The sequence below is a fragment of the Corvus hawaiiensis genome, chromosome 3, assembly GCF_020740725.1.
Source record: "Corvus hawaiiensis isolate bCorHaw1 chromosome 3, bCorHaw1.pri.cur, whole genome shotgun sequence".
In the NCBI taxonomy this organism is placed as follows: Eukaryota; Metazoa; Chordata; class Aves; order Passeriformes; family Corvidae; genus Corvus; species Corvus hawaiiensis.
The window spans coordinates 3,609,050-3,624,810 of NC_063215.1; the positions used below are offsets into that span (position 1 = coordinate 3,609,050).

Sequence of the window (15,761 nt, forward strand, 5' to 3'; positions counted from 1 at the left end):
ACCTGGGTTGTGGGCCCAGAGCTTGAGAAAAGTGGCAACAGCAAAAACCCAGCGAGATGCAGCTCACAGTTCACAACCACAGATGCAGTGCTGGAGTCCCAGTAGCTCTGTTGTGGTCTGACACAGCTGAGATTTTTTCCACATTAATGTCTTTCCTGCTGGCTGGAGTTTCCCCCAGCCCTGGGAAGGATCTGACTGACACCAAGGAGGGGTCAGACCCCCTGAGGTCCTGCTAGCCCAGCCAACATCCTTGCAGAAGGTCTCCTCATTTGTACGTACACCCATATGAATTAAGAGATGCTTTTGCAGGAAGGGTGTTTTCGGATCTTACCCGAGGAATTTAGGACTGGCTCGACTGGGTCAGGAGGTCTTAGGTCTGACACAACTGCTTTGACAACACATTCCTCCAAAACCCTGTTTTTCCTCTCCTTCTTCCATAGGTGTGGGATCATGGATGGGTGGAGGATGGGCTGGGTGGGCGTTCATGCCCATGCACCTCCCCTCCTTCCCTCCTCCTCCTCCCCATCACCCTCCCCAGCCCCTTCCCTTCTTCTCAGCCATGATAAGCTCTCTGATGGAAAAAATGTTGTCACACATATCTCACTTCCAGTGTGTGGGAGTCACTGATAACGATGCGAAGATCTGGACAATAAAGATTCCTGACAGCTTTCGTGTCCATCCCAGGCACGGGGGGATAGTCCTGGAAGACAACCTGAGTGCTTGTGGAATCTGGGGAAGGATCCTGCAAGCTGTGGTCTGGGAAGGAGGCTGGAGAGGGAAAAGGGTGCATCCACCCTCCTCATTTGGGGTGCAAAGCCATTCCCCTGCACATTCCCCAAATTCCACACCGCCTTGGGGCGTCCCCAAACTGAGAGCCACAAACTGAGATTTTGGCTTCAGGTGGCTTTGCTGTCGAGCTGGGGAGCAGCCCAGCAGCTGCTCACCACAGTGTTTGTTTTGGAGCTTCCCCACCAGCCAGCGCTCCCTCTGTGGCGAGAGGGGCTGTGCTGCTCCAGCGCTGCCTTTCTTCCATGTGGAGCTGCTGAAAGAGCCTGGAGCAGCTTGCCAGAAGGGTGAAGTCATTTATTTATGCCTAGACGAAAAGTGTACTTCATTGCACAGCCTCTGAGGTGCTGGGGCTGAGCTAATGCCAGGCTTTCTTGCTGATGTGGGGAGCTGAGGTCAGCACGGGGCGGTGCCAGTGGCTGCGTTTCTTCCCAGTCCCCTTGTCGGGATGTACACACAGGGCATCAATTTCTTCATGGAAAAAAATGTGCCAGGGTTTGGTTGGCAGAGGCGCATTTGACACAAATCACACAATCATTTAGGTTGGAAAAGACTTCCAAGACCATTGAGTCCAACCTGTGACCGATCCCCACCTTGTCACCATGTCCAGACGTTCCTTGGACACCACCAGGGATGGAGACTCCAACACCTTCCTGGGCAGCTCCTTCCAATGCCTGAGCACCCTTTCCATGAAGAAATTCCTCCTGATGTCCAACCTGAACCTCACCTGGCACAGCTTGAGGCCACTCCCTCTGATTTTACAGCACTCCTAGTTTGTCAGTTTCTATTTTCTCACTCTAGTTACAACAGCTGGGATTAACTTTCACAGAAAACCTTATTTATTCCAAGCAAACGATAATCAATTTTATAAATTTTCCAGCTGGAAGGAGACCTACCAGTTGTTTAGATTTCTGTTCCAAACTTCAGGGGCTGCAGATGCTCTCCCCAAAATCTCCCTTTCCCTGTAGAGCACTGGTCCCCAAAGTGAGCATGATGTTCCATCAGAACGGGGGAAAAAATATTCTTTCTAACATTAAGAAAGAATACAAAATTAAATATGTTTTAAGATGGTTGCTGTAGGGAACTGTCTCTCTCCTTGGGCTCTCATGTCCCAAAAGACTTTTCCCTTCTGAGGCTGTGTTGTAGGAGATAGGAAGCCAGCTTTCCCTGGATTTAGCCAAAAATATTTCACACTTTTCTGATCACACCATGTTTCTGGGGGAGAGAAGAAAAGAGGGGGTGGTGTTAGCATTATCACTGTTTTATGGAGGACGAAGGTTTTCTGTCCCACCTTGGAAAAAAGTTGCCAAAACAAGAAAAGGACACACTGGTCCATCCCAAAACCATTTCTGTGGTAAATTTGTACCCAGCTCTGCTTGAGATCACTCCAAACCCTGAGCTTTGGGTATGGGACAGACGAATTTGTCTCCCTCCCTCTGCCTTGACTTTCTCCTTTGATGGCAAGGGGCGTCTTCTAACCTTTTTCAGGTGGATTTTCCAGGTTGTCTGCCTGGATCCGAGAGGTTAAACCCTCCCAGGAGCAGAGCTGGGTGACAGCATCACCCTTGACTTGTCTGGACTTTGGCACAGAGGCACTTTCCCCTTCTCCGGAGGCTGATAGCCGGCTCCATCCTGCTGGGAACGATTTCCCTGCGGCCAGCGAGCTCACACACACACAAACACATCCCTGTGCACACCCAGGCTCTCACAGGGTTCACATTCAGGGGCTCCCCACCTCCTTTCCCTCGCAGCTCCGGCATCCCGGCCCCGGGATGTCATCCTGCCCCTGATAAGGCGCAGAGGCGGCTGCCAGAGGAAGGCTCCCAGTTGCTCCCGGCGCCAGCCTGGGTAGAGGCAGACGTGCCTAACCCTTGCTCCTCTGAAGGGCCAAAAACAGATGACATCACCCCCTCATCATGTTCATCCTCCCCCCCAGAATCCCTATCAGCCCCATGGAGAGGCTGCGCTTGGAGGAGTGAGGAGGAAGAGGGAAGGCAAGGGGGAGGAGGCCGGGGAAAAGGAGGGAAGGCAAAGGCTGGAGCTGGAAGTTGGTTACTTTGGCAAAAAGACAAAGTTCTGCAAAACTTCACCGGCCAGACTTCAAAAAGGTGGAAAAACGGAAGGCTCAGTTCTGGCAGGTCCTGTTATCAAGGGGAGCCTTATCTCTCGATGGGGCTGATGGCTCATGTGAGCCGCAGTGGCTGCTAACCTCTGGCTGAGCTTTCCAAGGTCCCCAAGGAGCCAGACTGTCACTCAATGGAGAGGAGAAGCATCCAAGAGAGGGGACTGCCTGGAGGCATTGCCACTGTGTTTGCAGCCTGCAGAGCCACAGGAGCAGGGATGGGATATGCCAGCACGGAGCCCAGCAGTTCCTCGCTGCTTCAGTTCATGGTGGTAGGAGGAGTGAGGGGATCTTTCCCGGCTCACAGTCCAGAGATGGGTCAGATCTCCACTGGGTGTCAACTGGCACAGTTAGGTCACTGGATTTACTGGTTTCCTCCAGGGCAGGACTGGTCCCTCTGGGGTTGACAGCAGAGTGGGCTTAGGTTGAAGCCAGGTGTGTAGCTGGGGGTTTTAGGGTGGGAATTTTGCCCACCTCATTGCTTTCACATCCTAGATATCACACTTGGTGTTTTCCAGAGATGAATCTTCCAGCTTTCCTCTTGAGGAGCCTTTCATACCCTTCCAAGCCATCTCTCTACTCACAGCTCCAAGACATCTCTATTCCTACTCATCCTACACCACCTCCTTTCCACCTCACCACCTCTGAGGTGAGGACTTGCTGCTGGGGTCCTGCTCCAGAGCACACTGTGGTGGGCAGTTCCCCTTCCTTCAGTCAACAATAGTCCACAGCCCACAACATTTACACCTTGGTGAGGAGCTGCTGGAAGTGAGCTTAGCCTTGGCTCATTGCCATTCAATAAATCAGCATACACAGGAAAAGAGGCAGTGATACCCCTCGGGTGACGTTGGGATAGAGTCTGGGAGCCCTTGCATTTTGGAAGTAAGATTTCACCTGGGAATTGCTCCATGCAGGAGCAGGGCAGATGCAGAACCCACCACACTCTCTGTGAGAGTGGGTGAGTTTTTTGAATTGTTTTGCCCACAGGGATTTCTCAGCCACACCCACCTTTACCTCCTCACAGAGGTGGAACACAGAATCATGGAATGGTTTGGGTTGGAAGGGAGTTTTAAGGGTCATCTAGTCCAGCACCCCTACAATGAGCAGGGACATCTTCAACGAGATCAGGTTGGACAACCTGAGCCACCCACCCAGGTTGACCTTGTTGCTGTGGGAGAGGAAGAGGCATTTCTGGAGGGAAAATCATACCTCTGTCTTGGATCCATCCACTTGAAGAGGATGAATCCTGCCATGACCTCTTCTGAACAGAGCAAGAAATTGAGGCTGTTAAAGGCAGTGACTGAGACAGAGGCAGAGGAATGGGCTCGAAGAGAGGCTTCATAACTGCTTGGACCAGCCCAGCAGATCCCTCTCTTGCTGCCACTCTGGGAAGGACACCCCTTGCTCCTATACCACATCTCCCACCTTTGCTCAGATGTTTTGGATCCCCCAGTGCACCTCCAGCAGCACCAACCCCCAAGTGTCAGGCAGGGTGGTCCATGTGAGGGGGAAACACGGCTGCACTCCGGACCCAGCAGGACATAGAAAGCCAACAGGTTTATTGGTGACAGACAAACCGAGCTACAAGTGGAGGCACGGAGGTGTCCGAGGACAGGTCCTATGTACAGTTCTGGCTGCAGGGTCACTGGTCGCTGTGCTGGGACTGTCACACTGCCCTGGAGTGGCCACTGTCACCGGCAGCAGCGCAGGCGGCCATTGCTGCAGCTCCCTTCCCAGCGCTCCACGTGGAAGCAGAGCCTCCGGCAGTGGCCGCGGTTGCTTCTGCACTGCTGGCTGTCTGAAAGGCCTCTGGCTGCTGGGTAAAGAGGACAGGAGACCTGGTTAGGAGAGCTGGAACCTACTCAGAACCACAGAATCTACTGGGAACCCCTCTGGTGTTGGTGGCTGAGCAATGGGATGCTTTCAGTCTGCAGCAGGGAAATTCAGCTGGTTCCATGGTGAGGATCAGACGTGCTTGGGAGGAGCTTTTCCATCCAGCAAGCACTGGGAGTCTCCTAACGACTGGCCTGGGTGAGACAGGGAGGTTTGGGCTGGCTATGTTAGCTTAGATGAGTTAGGTGAGGTTGGACAGCATCAGAAGACAGAGAAGTGCCTTTTGGAACAGGTGTTTTATCTATTGGTTTGTTTGGAGGGTTTTTTGGATTCTTGGTGTTTTAGGATTTTAGTTTGCTTGGGTTTTTCAAATCTTTTGCTGTTTTGATAAAAAGGGATGTGCTGCTTCTCTCTAGACACAGCAGAAACATCAGTTTTGGGAGTTCTGGAGGGTCCACCACCAGTGGAGTGGGCAAACCCTTCTCTCTCCCCTCGTTATCCCCAGGAGTTCAGTTAAATAAATGAGAGCATACACAGGCTAAGCAAGTACATCTCCTCTTCTTGGTTATCAGATTTGCCTTCTGTGACTGTGATATCAACAAAATTCTGTCATAATGATCTTACACCTGAATGAAACATGAATTCCTGACCTGCGTATACAAGCAGCCAGTAAAAATACCAAGCCAAGGAATATTTTTCTATCAAACCAGAATCCCAGAAGAAAACAGACAGACAAAAAAAAGTAAATTATCTGCCTTTACCCCTGCTTTTTCCCCCTGAAAGATGGTTTTGATTTTATAGAATCAAAGAAACACAGAATGATTTGAATTGGAAGGGACATTAAAGATCATTTACTTCCAGCCTCCTGCCATGGGCAGAGGCACCTTCCTCTATCCCAGGTTGATCCAAGCCTCACCCAACCTTGCCTTGAACATTTCCAGGGATGGAGAGCCCCTAGCCTTTTTGGGCAGCCTGTGCCAGGGCCTCACCACCCTCACAGCCGAGAATTCCTTCCTAATCTCTAATTTACACCTACCCTGCTTCAGCTTAAGACCATTCCCCCTTGTCCTGTCCCTCCATGCCTTGTCCCAAGTCCCTCTCCAGCTCTCCTGGAGCCCCTTTAGGCACTGGAAGGGGCTCTGAGGTCTCCCTGGAGCTTTCTCTTCTCCAGGTGAACACCCCCAGCTCTCCCAGCCTGGCTCCAGAGCAGAGGAGCTCCAGCTCTTGAAGCATCTCTGTGGCCTCCTCTGGACTTGCTCCATCAGCTTCTGATGTTGGGGATCTCAAAGCTGGAAACAGCTCTTCAGGTGGGATCTCACCAGAGCAGATCAGAGGGCAAAAATCACCTCCCTCAACCTTCTGGTCACACTTGCATCTTCCTGCATTTGCCACATCTGTATTCCACTCATGTAGAATTTAGTGGGATTCTCCTTGTTTTGTGCAGGATAAGGCTTTTATCCTGGTCAGAAGCAAAGCTCAGGCTCCTGGCTTAGGCTCATCATTTCTGGGTGAGTTTTGAGGGCACAGAGAGGAGGGGATGCACAGCCTATGGACCTGGGACAGCTGCAGCCAGGAATTTCATGGAGACCATCTCAGGAGAAATTTTTTCCTTGGAAGCAAGAGTTAGGTCAGCCTTGACTTGAAGGCTCTGTCTTGTCCTCTTCTACCTCAGGTCAGTAACCTGCCTTTTCTCTCTCCACAGTCCTGCAGAAGCCAACCCCTGTGAGAATTTTGTCCTTACCCGGAATGCCCTGGAGGAGGAGAATGACAACGACTGCAAAGAGCAGCTGGAGAACCCGCATGGCTCGGCGTGGGTGGAGGTTCCACCCCGAGGAGGAGTGAAGGGCCCTAAAGAGAGGAAGAAGAGGGGAAATCCTGGATTTATAGTGGCCAGGGGGGTTGTGTAATTCTCCTGGAGTGGAGGGATCTTTGTCAATCTCAGGTGCATTTCAACACGACAGCAAACAGTAGCACTGGCTGTGCCTGCTCTCAGTCACACCGTGTTACAGACAAAAAGTGTAAAGGGGAAAACAAGGAAAAAAAAAAGAAGAAAAAAAAAAGAAGGAAAAAGACCAAAAAGGGGCGGAAAAATCAGGGTTTTATTGACAAACAGCGCTGAGCACTAGGGAGTCTGCTACTGCTTGCTGCTGGAGACAGGATGTTGGGACTGACCCAATCTGGCTCTGTGTTTGTAGGCTCGAGCATGTGATGTTAAAATCCAATCCAAGTATCAAAATGCTGGGTTTTGTTTTGTTTTGGTTTTTTTTCATTTCCAGCTCTCACTCTCTTTGTTTAGCACTGACACAGTCAAGCGTGAAAAAATCCAGAGTCTCCTCCTCAGCATTCTCCAACACACAAAGTTGGCTTGAAAATAATGGGATCCTTAAAAAAATCATGGGTCTGTGTCAATTTCCCAACTTCCAGGCTGCAGAGAGGATGTTTGCCAAGGTTTTATTTACAACTGTCCAGAAAAAAAGGGCAATTTAAGATTTTATCCATTTATGTACTTATTCAGTGGGAAAGCTGGGATACCTCCCTGCAGTATTCCATGGTGTTAGGAAAGCTTGTGGATTACAGCTCTCCCAGGGGTCCTGGCAGGCTCTCAGGTTTGTACCAGTTCTCCAGGTCAGTTCCAGGAAATCAGTAGAGATGAGACCTGCGTTTCAACTTGGGAAAACAACACAAAGCAAACAACGAGCAGAAATGTCCCCCAACCAACAACAAATGGAGGAAGAGGAAATAGAAACTTTATAAAGGCTTTTTTTACAGCAATGACGCAGTGGAGACCATCACCAAGTCTTCCCTTTTCCCTTCAGAAGTCACCTCGATGGCTTTTTCTTTGTGGGCTGGATGCCAGGGAGTGTTGGAAAATGCAAACCTCATGTCCTTCAGGCTGCTTGAACAGAGCAAGGATCACCTTCATCAAACAGTGAAGATAAAGGGGCCTTCACCAGTTGGACTTTGGAGCAAGGGACACTGAGCTCTTAACCAAGGTGTCCTGCAAACTGGCCACACACAGCCTGGGAAGGGGAATGGGTCTGGAAACCCACCTGGGGGAGGGCTGGATGCAAGGAGGTGTGTAGAGCCTCTGGAAGAGTGTTGGTGCTCTGCCAGTCTGGTGGCACTGCTTGGGTAGAAGGCCATAACCCACCCTGTACCTCTGAGGATTGGCATCTCCAGCATGAGAGATGGTGCAGCAGGATCTCGTGGAATTATGGAATCATTAAATTCTTTGGGTTGGAAGGAACCTCAAAGATCATCCTGTCACACCCCCTGCCACAGGCAGGGAGACCTACCACTATCCCAGGTTGCTCCAAGCTCTGTCCAACCTGGCCTTGGACACTTCCAGGGATCCAGGGGCAGCCACAGCTTCTCTGGGCAACCTGTGCCAAGGCTGGAAGCTCACAGGGAAGAGCTTCCAAGGCAAAGAATTTGGGCAGCATTTATCCAGCAGAAAGGAGATGGCTGTTCCTGAGCTTCAGCCCAAGCAGGGAGGAGTGTGTGGATGCTCCTCTGAGGGTCCTGCTCTGAGTGTGCGACCTGAAGTGTCTGAACATGTGTGTGCAGATGGCTTGGTGTGCTCCAGAGAGGATGGGGAGCACAGAGCCAGGGTACCACGTGGCCACAGTGTTCCCAACGATGGATGGCAAAATTCCAGGTGTTTGTCTCCAGCTCAGCTGCTCTCCCCTGGTGGGAGCAGCACCATTGCAGAGGGTGAGTTGTGCCTGGAGCTGTTTGGATGCTGCAGGCTCCACGGGGACCAGGATGCATCCCCACACCACCACAAGCCCCTGCTCTGCAGCTATGGTACACGGGTTGAGTCGCAGAACATGCCTTGGGAAAGAAAGCCAGGACTAGACAGTACCAACAAAAAGCAGATTTCCTCCAGAAATCAGGGGCAGGAAATCTCTGTCCCTTGGGCAACTGCTTGAACAACAGCTGGTCTTGCTCCCTTTGGCGTGGTCCCGCTGCCGTGTTGGCCTCAGCCTCTGATGAGCCTATTGGGGCTGGCCCAGCAGCCTCCCCCCCTCCCCTGCTTCCCAACCTGCCAGCAGATGTCTTTTTTCAGAGCTCACCATGCACAAAGGCTGATCTGTGCTCAGACACATGGCACAAGAATCGGCTCCTGGATGCTTGAGAGGTTTTGGGTCTGGGAGGAGTCAAATCAATCTATATCTGCTCTCTGGCCCCAAACAGGAGGGATGTTTCCACTGACTTCATTGCCTTCAGGCCAGGACCTGAGCAGCCCGATTTTTAAATGCATTCTGGGATAAGTTTTTGCCAGCAGGAGCAATTCCTTGGGTGAAGGAACCCTTTGGCCAGCTTGTGATGCCACCTCCTACTGCCAATCCCACAGATGGCTTTTTACCACACCAAGCAAGCACTGACAGAGCCCTGCAATTCAGCCTGTGAAGAAATGATCATGGGCTCAGCTCTGGGCTCAGCCCTAGCCCAGAAACCCCCCATGGCTCTCATTCCAGACCACTTTTTATGGCCTCCTCAGAATTCACTCCAACAAGTCCACGTCTGTCTTATGTTGAGGATCCCAGAGCTGGACACAGCAGGAAATGATGGTTTTGCCTCACAGAAAATGGTCAGAGCACACCTTGTGCAATTAAATTCTCCTTTCCAGTGCAGGGCCTCATCCAGATGTCAATTATGGATCATTCCTGGCATTGCCCACTCCCAAACTGTGCCAAGGAACAGCGTGGCAAAGGGTTCATTTTCTGACAGCACTTGTGAGTATCCACTGATTTCTGAGGCTCAGCTTCATGTGATTTGGTTTACTCATGTAGATACAGCCTCTGAATCCTGACCTATTTTATCTCCCCAGCATGCCCTGGAGCTGGGCTGTGGTTGATGTCTTAAAAGGCCACCTAAAAACAGAGGCTAGACAGGAGTAAGGGAATAAAGGTAGGTATTTATTTGAAAGGCCTGCAAAGGTACCCCTGGGGAGCCAGAGGCCACTGCCAAGATGGATCCCAAGATGGACAACAGGTCACGAGTTCTTCACACTTTTACAGGTTTGGTTCATTTGCATATCAGGGTTAATTCTCCAATTAAAGCTTCAGTTTAATGATGTAATTTCTCGTCGGCTTGCCACCCTCTCAAAGGGTTTTGGTTTATACTTTTTGGGCCTAGGACGGTCTGGGTGTCCTTGGAGAGCAGGCCCGGAGAGGCTTCGTAGAGACCTAGCATGAGAGAGCAGAAGTGAACAGGCTGCAAGAAACTTCAGAGTTACACACTGGGCAGTACAGGATTTGAAAAATATAAAAGTTAAAACCTAAGGCATCAGGGTGAGGGGATTTCTTTCACCCCACAGGAGGTGGAAGAGCTCCACGTGAGCAGGTGGAATGTTGGAATGTGACCCCTTTCTCCTGTGTGGGGGTGAAGGAAGATCCAGGCATCCAGATGGTTGCCTTGGTTTGCGTGGGATTGCCAGGGATGTCAGAGACAATCTGGATCTAAGGGGCTGCCCACGGCTGTGGCACCTCAGGTTCCCCAAGCAGGAGCCCATCCAACACCATCCTGCTCCTGATTGCGCATCTCCTCTCACAGTTATGTTTTTAGGGTAGAAGAGGAGGATTTGGCTCTCTCTGCTACACAAACACTGGCCTGTTGCCTGGGAACAGCAAACAAATCCCGACAAGGGAATTCATGCCATGCTTTGAGGGACTAAAACCCCCAGTTATCCAGGAGGCTTGTGCTGGTTGACGGAGCTGGCTTGAGGGTAGGGCTCTATGCTGGCTGTCTGTATGGCTGCAGAGATCCCAAATATACATCCCAAGAGGTCTGGATGATTTTTGCATCTCATTTAGGTGTAGATCTGCTAAGGTAATACTAAAAAAACCCTATTTTGTACCCTTCTGAGCTCTATCAGGTACAGACAGCTGGAGTTCAAAGCTCAGTCAAGCATTTCCCACAAAAATCCTTTCTCATTTGGCTTTCACCTGTGAGGACAAACCCTTAATGTCTTCTCTGGCCTGGTTTAAACTCTCCCCAGCCTGCATCTCTCAAGGGATGGGAGATTTCACTTTTTCATTAAGTCCCCCCTTATCCTCACTGTCCCTTCTACTCCTACATGCAGCCTGCAGGGAAAGGGTTGGATTCAGCTGAGCTTTGCTGACTGCAAGAGGGTCTGCACTCTGGGAAATGGTCCCAGCTGGGCAGGACTGGTGGTCATGGGGGGAAATCCTCTGGCAAAGGGTCACAGTGGAAATGGCTTTTACTGAGTGCCTCAAACAGTGGGTGTTTTTTGGCTTTTGGGTTTAAAGGGTTGGAGAATGGTGTTTGAGTGTGGTCTCATGAGAAGCTCTGTGCTGAGTGGATGAACAAGGATGGCCACTCAGGGGAGTTCAGCACTTCTCTGGCCATGGCAGGGGGTTGGAACTGGATGATCTTTAAGGTCCCCAAACCATTCTGTGATTCTATGATGATTTTATGGTTCCTCCTCCTCCCCAGGGTTACAGGATACTCCAACTAGGGATTAATTAATTTGAGCAGCATTCCTTATCATACTCTTACACCAAAGCAGCTCATGCTGCTGTTCCAGCAGCTTCCCATGAGCTGAGCTGGGTGCTTTGCCGCAGGTGAGCTCAGGAGTCAAGAAACCGCATCAAGAAACAGTTTTGTGAAGTCTGTAAGTGCCGTTCTCTACCATCCACCATGTCCTTGGTGCTTTCTCTCTCCTCCCTCTGAGTGAGACTGGAAGAGAATTCAGTTCATCTTATTAATCAGGCAGAAATGACGATGGATTTTTGTTTATTTTTTTGGTTGTTGTTGGGTTGTGCTTTGGGGATTTTTGGGGTTATTTCTACCCAGATCAGAAAACAAGGGACACACAGCTGTGGGACAGCAGGAACATGCCTGTTAGCATCAGGCTGCATGCACACTACTGCCAGAGGGACAATATTCCTTATAAACTGAGCATTTTCACCTTTCCTGATTGAAATCTGGCTGGCTAGCAGGTCCAAAACTGTCTGGGAGATGTGCAAGGTGAGCATTATGAACCCACTCTTCGCTTTCCTAGGAGACCAGGCTGTGACCACTATGGCTGAGCATCCCCAGATGAGGGGCACGAATAATGAACCCTGGGGGTGAATGTGAGAAACAAACTGTTTGATTTGGAGAGGTGCCTCGATTCAAACCCCTCCCCGTGCTGTCCTCGTGCCTCAGCGTGCGTCAGAGGGATGGGCTGGACATGGGCAGGAATTTGGCTCCGGTCCCTGTTTTAAGTATCAGTTCCCAAGCCAACAGCCAGCTCTGGCTAATCTGGCTCTCCTGAGGGTTCATCCAACTGCAGGGATCTCCAGGGGAGAGCTGGCATCTCCCTGTGTGTGCTGGAGTGCCAGTGATGACCCGAGGAGAGTAGCTGGGCTGCTCCTCAGTGAATGGAGATGCTTGGATGAATGAATTGTCAGCCCTCTGGCAGTGGGGCCTGACCCTGGTGAGGTCAGTGGGAATTTTCCCACTTGATTCATCAGAACAAGAATTTCATCTCCCAGCGAGGACTTTTCCCTGGCTCTGTCTGAGCAGCGCCTCAGCTGGTTGGCATAGCTCTCTCATTACATCATTGTTTCCTTGCTTCCACAGAAATGATTGACCCGGAGAGAAATATTTTACCTGGAAAGGGAGACCAGGAGCTGACAAAGGCAGGGGAGTGCCAAAATTTTATGTTGAAAAGACACAGAAGGGCTGAGAGTGAATTTGGACAGATAATTAATTTAGGCTGAGGGAACTCATAGGAAGAAAGCTGCTAGGGACAAAGAGACTGATTTCCTTGGGGCTGGGTGAGCAAAAGGGAAAGGAAGTGCACCAGGAACGGAGTCCCTGGATGGAGAGGGCAGCCTGTCAGGAGCAGTAGGACACAGCTTTCAGATCCCTTCCCCACCATGTCTAAAAATAAATAAACCTGGGGTCCTAGGAAAAAAAGTCCTTCCCTGTGAGTGTGGAGAGGACCTGGCACAGGGTGCCCAGAGAAGCTGGGGCTGCCCCTGGATCCCTGGAAATGCCCAACACCAGGTTGGACAGGGCTTGGAGCAATCTGGGGTAGTGGAAGGTGTCCCTACCATGGCAGGGGGTGGAACTGGATGATCTTTAAGGTCCCTTCAACCCAAACCATTCTTGGATTTCGTGATTGCCTTGAGAACCTGACACAACCTGGAAAGGAGGATGGTGGGGTGGATCTTGCCTGAGAAGCACAGACCACACTCACCTTTACATCAAACCTGGTGATTTTTTCACCAAAAGTGATGCCAAAAAGGCTTCCCCCATTGCAGCTCTTTTCTCTGGGAAGGGAAATAAAGGGACAGAGCCACCCTGGTGTTCTCAGGAGGTGAGGGCTCCTATGGTCAGTCCTGGTCAGTGGCATCCCACCACTGGCAGCATTGCTGACTCACAGGTGGGCGCTTGCTGCTGTGTTAAACCTCAGGTTTATTGCTCTTAGGGAAGGAGAAAGACAAGTTTTCACCTGTGAATGTCAGATAACAATCAGAGTCCCAAAGGGGTGACAAATAGTTTGGGTGTCCCCAGTTTCTTGTCACAGTGTTTCCTAAAAAGTCACAGAGGCTTCTGTGCAAAAGCAAATTGTTTAGGAGTTCATGAGTGAATCCACAGCCGTGTCCTCCTGGGGATGCAACAGTCACAGAAGCCACAAAATCTCCTTCCCAGCAGCTGCTCCTGTTGTGCCAGTGGAGCCTGCAGCTCTCCAAGTGCTGCAGCTGGCTCCTTTGGAAACCTTCAGCTCTCTGTGGTGGCAGGTGACAAATTTTTGCAGCAGAGAATGATGGGTTCAAAGCAGTACTGAGCCAGGTATTCACCAGAGACACAGGTTCCCACTCGGCACAAGCCTCCTCTGTGGTTACAGCTGTCTGGTCCATGAGCATCTCCTGGACAAGGAACCAGCAAATTCATGGATAAAATTAATGGGATTCCTTCTGGCACCATGTTTCCAGCCAGCTAAGCCACTGGGAGCACACAGGGAGCCTGGGCACCTCGAGCACACCCGGGGTCCCCATCCCACAGGAGAGGTTCAGACATCCATGTTAAAAATCCCAAGTTGCCAAGCCAACCTCCCTCAAGGAATGTTTGATCATGGAGCTGTTTTTTCAGGATGTTGGCAAAGACCGTGCATGGGAGGTCAGAGGGGTGGTCCTCCCCCTGCCAAGGAGGCAACTGCAGCCTGAGAAAAGGCAGGAACATTTTCCTAGAGCACAGGACATCTCCTTTAGGGCTTCTCCTAACTCAGTGATGCGCCCCATTTTCACAGCTTCCTCCCTGCTCATTATTTGTATTCCCCAAAGGATTAAATCACAAATTTTCTCAAAGTATCTCACCCATTCTCTCACCTAGAAAACACCTTTCCTCAGCACCTGCAATATCACACAGTGAAGAAAGGTTATCCCAGAAATCCTGTTCACCACCCCAGGCCTTCCTGGTCTTACCGTGCTGGGTCAGGGAGATGAATATGAAAACGAGCACGAGGATCCCCATTCCTTTGGCTCTGCTGGAAAATCTCAGGGCTGGGAGTGAGATTTTGCAGAAGTCTCTGCGTGCTGCTGGCATGCTGGATGGCATCCGGGAAGAGGGAAGGAGTAGGCAGGAGTTAATTATATTCCAGTCCCCGGAGCAACATTTGCTGCTGAGAAACCCTTACGTGTCGTTCTGACCCAGCGCTGCTGCTCCAAACAATGTTGACTTTTTTCATGTTCACTGGTTACTGGCTTCCCTCATTCCTCTCCTTGGCAGCTGGTGTTTTGGGCTGGTAGAGTTCCAGCTGGAAAAAAGAGGCTCAGAGGGATCCTCTGCCCTTCACCTGCAGCCAGCAAAATTCACAGGAAGTGACAGGTAGGAGGGAAGCAACCTGCAAGAGAAGACTCCCGAGGAGCTGCAGGGAGGAGGAGGGTGCAGGCTGGGAGTGATTCGTTTTTAATCTGAGCTCGTGTGAATATTTTCTCCAGCTGAAACCTGGGTGTGAGTTTTTTCCCAGCTTTGGCTTCTGAGGAATTTGGGAGGCTTCATTCCTGAGCGTGATGAGCACACAGCACTGGTGGAAGAGCTGTTAGTTCAGCAATGCACCCCGTGGTGGTAAATCTGTGGTGAACGTGCAGCTCTGGCTGTAAAATGTGATGTTCCAGCTGCCCTGCCTGGCCCTGCTGTTTGCTGTCCCTTCAGCTGTGGGAATAAAACTACTCTGGGAACACATCTTAAACTGCCAGGTGAAAGAGCAAGGTTAGAAGTTCCTTTCTCCCTGAAAAAAAAAGCCCCAAACAGAACAACATAACTAGAATCACTAAGTTAGAAAAGCCCTCTAAGGTAATTGCGTCCAACCATCCCCCAAGCCACCACTAAATCATGTCCCCAGGTGCCTCATCTATCTGTCTTTTTAATCCCTCAGAGATGGGAACTCCACCACTGCCCTGGGCACCCTGTTTTAATGCTTAACCACCCCTTCCATGGAGAAATTCCTCTGATGTCCAACCTGACCCTCCCCTGGCACAGCTTGAGGCCATTCCCTCTCATCCTGTCCCTGTTCCCTGGGAGCAGAGCCCGACCCCCCTGGCTGCCCCCTCTTGTCAGGGAGTTGTGCAGAACCAGAAGGTCCCCTCTGAGCCTCCTTTTCTCCAGGCTGAGCCCCTTTCCCAGCTCCCTTAGCAGCTCCCTGAAATGTTCAAGGAATGATTGTGTGTGGCACTCAGTGCTCTGGTCTGAGTGACAAGGTGGGGATTGGTCACAGGTTGGACTCGATGACTTTGGAGATCTTTTCCAACCTTAAAGATTCTGTGATTAATTGTCCTCAATCCTGCAAAGCATCCAAGCATAAAGTCAACGTGGTAAATAAGATTAGGCTGGTAAGGAGGATTAGGGGATGGGGTTTCCAAGGATGCAACAGCAAATTTTTGTGGTTTTTGCATGTAGGTGTAATAGAGACACATTCTGCCTCTTTCCATAAATAAATGACTGTTGTATCTGCTTATTTAGCATTTATTGACTTTTTAATATAAAGAAACACGTCACCTCT

At 50.6% G+C, this 15,761-nt stretch overlaps 1 protein-coding gene across 1 annotated transcript; it reads right to left on the minus strand.

The window, feature by feature from the left end:
* Positions 1 to 4,446: 4,446 nt before the first annotated feature.
* On the minus strand, positions 4,447 to 6,624 carry LOC125323021 (gallinacin-13-like). Its single transcript, XM_048297541.1, has 2 exons — positions 6,483 to 6,624; positions 4,447 to 4,721 (listed from the first exon to the last, which is right to left on the minus strand). The coding sequence occupies exons 1-2, from the start codon at positions 6,541 to 6,543 to the stop codon at positions 4,600 to 4,602; spliced, it is 183 nt and encodes a 60-aa protein (XP_048153498.1). The 5' UTR covers positions 6,544 to 6,624; the 3' UTR covers positions 4,447 to 4,599.
* Positions 6,625 to 15,761: the final 9,137 nt, after the last annotated feature.

What these genes read in the sequence shown, in the direction of transcription:
- LOC125323021 (XM_048297541.1), bottom strand. Translation starts at nt 6,543, where the DNA reads ATGCGGGTTCTCCAGCTGCTCTTTGCAGTCGTTGTCATTCTCCTCCTC. An exon ending in CCTCCTCCAGGGCATTCCGG is followed by an intron (nt 4,722 to 6,482) that starts GTAAGGACAAAA and finishes TTTACCCAGCAG; the next exon opens with CCAGAGGCCTTTCAGACAGC.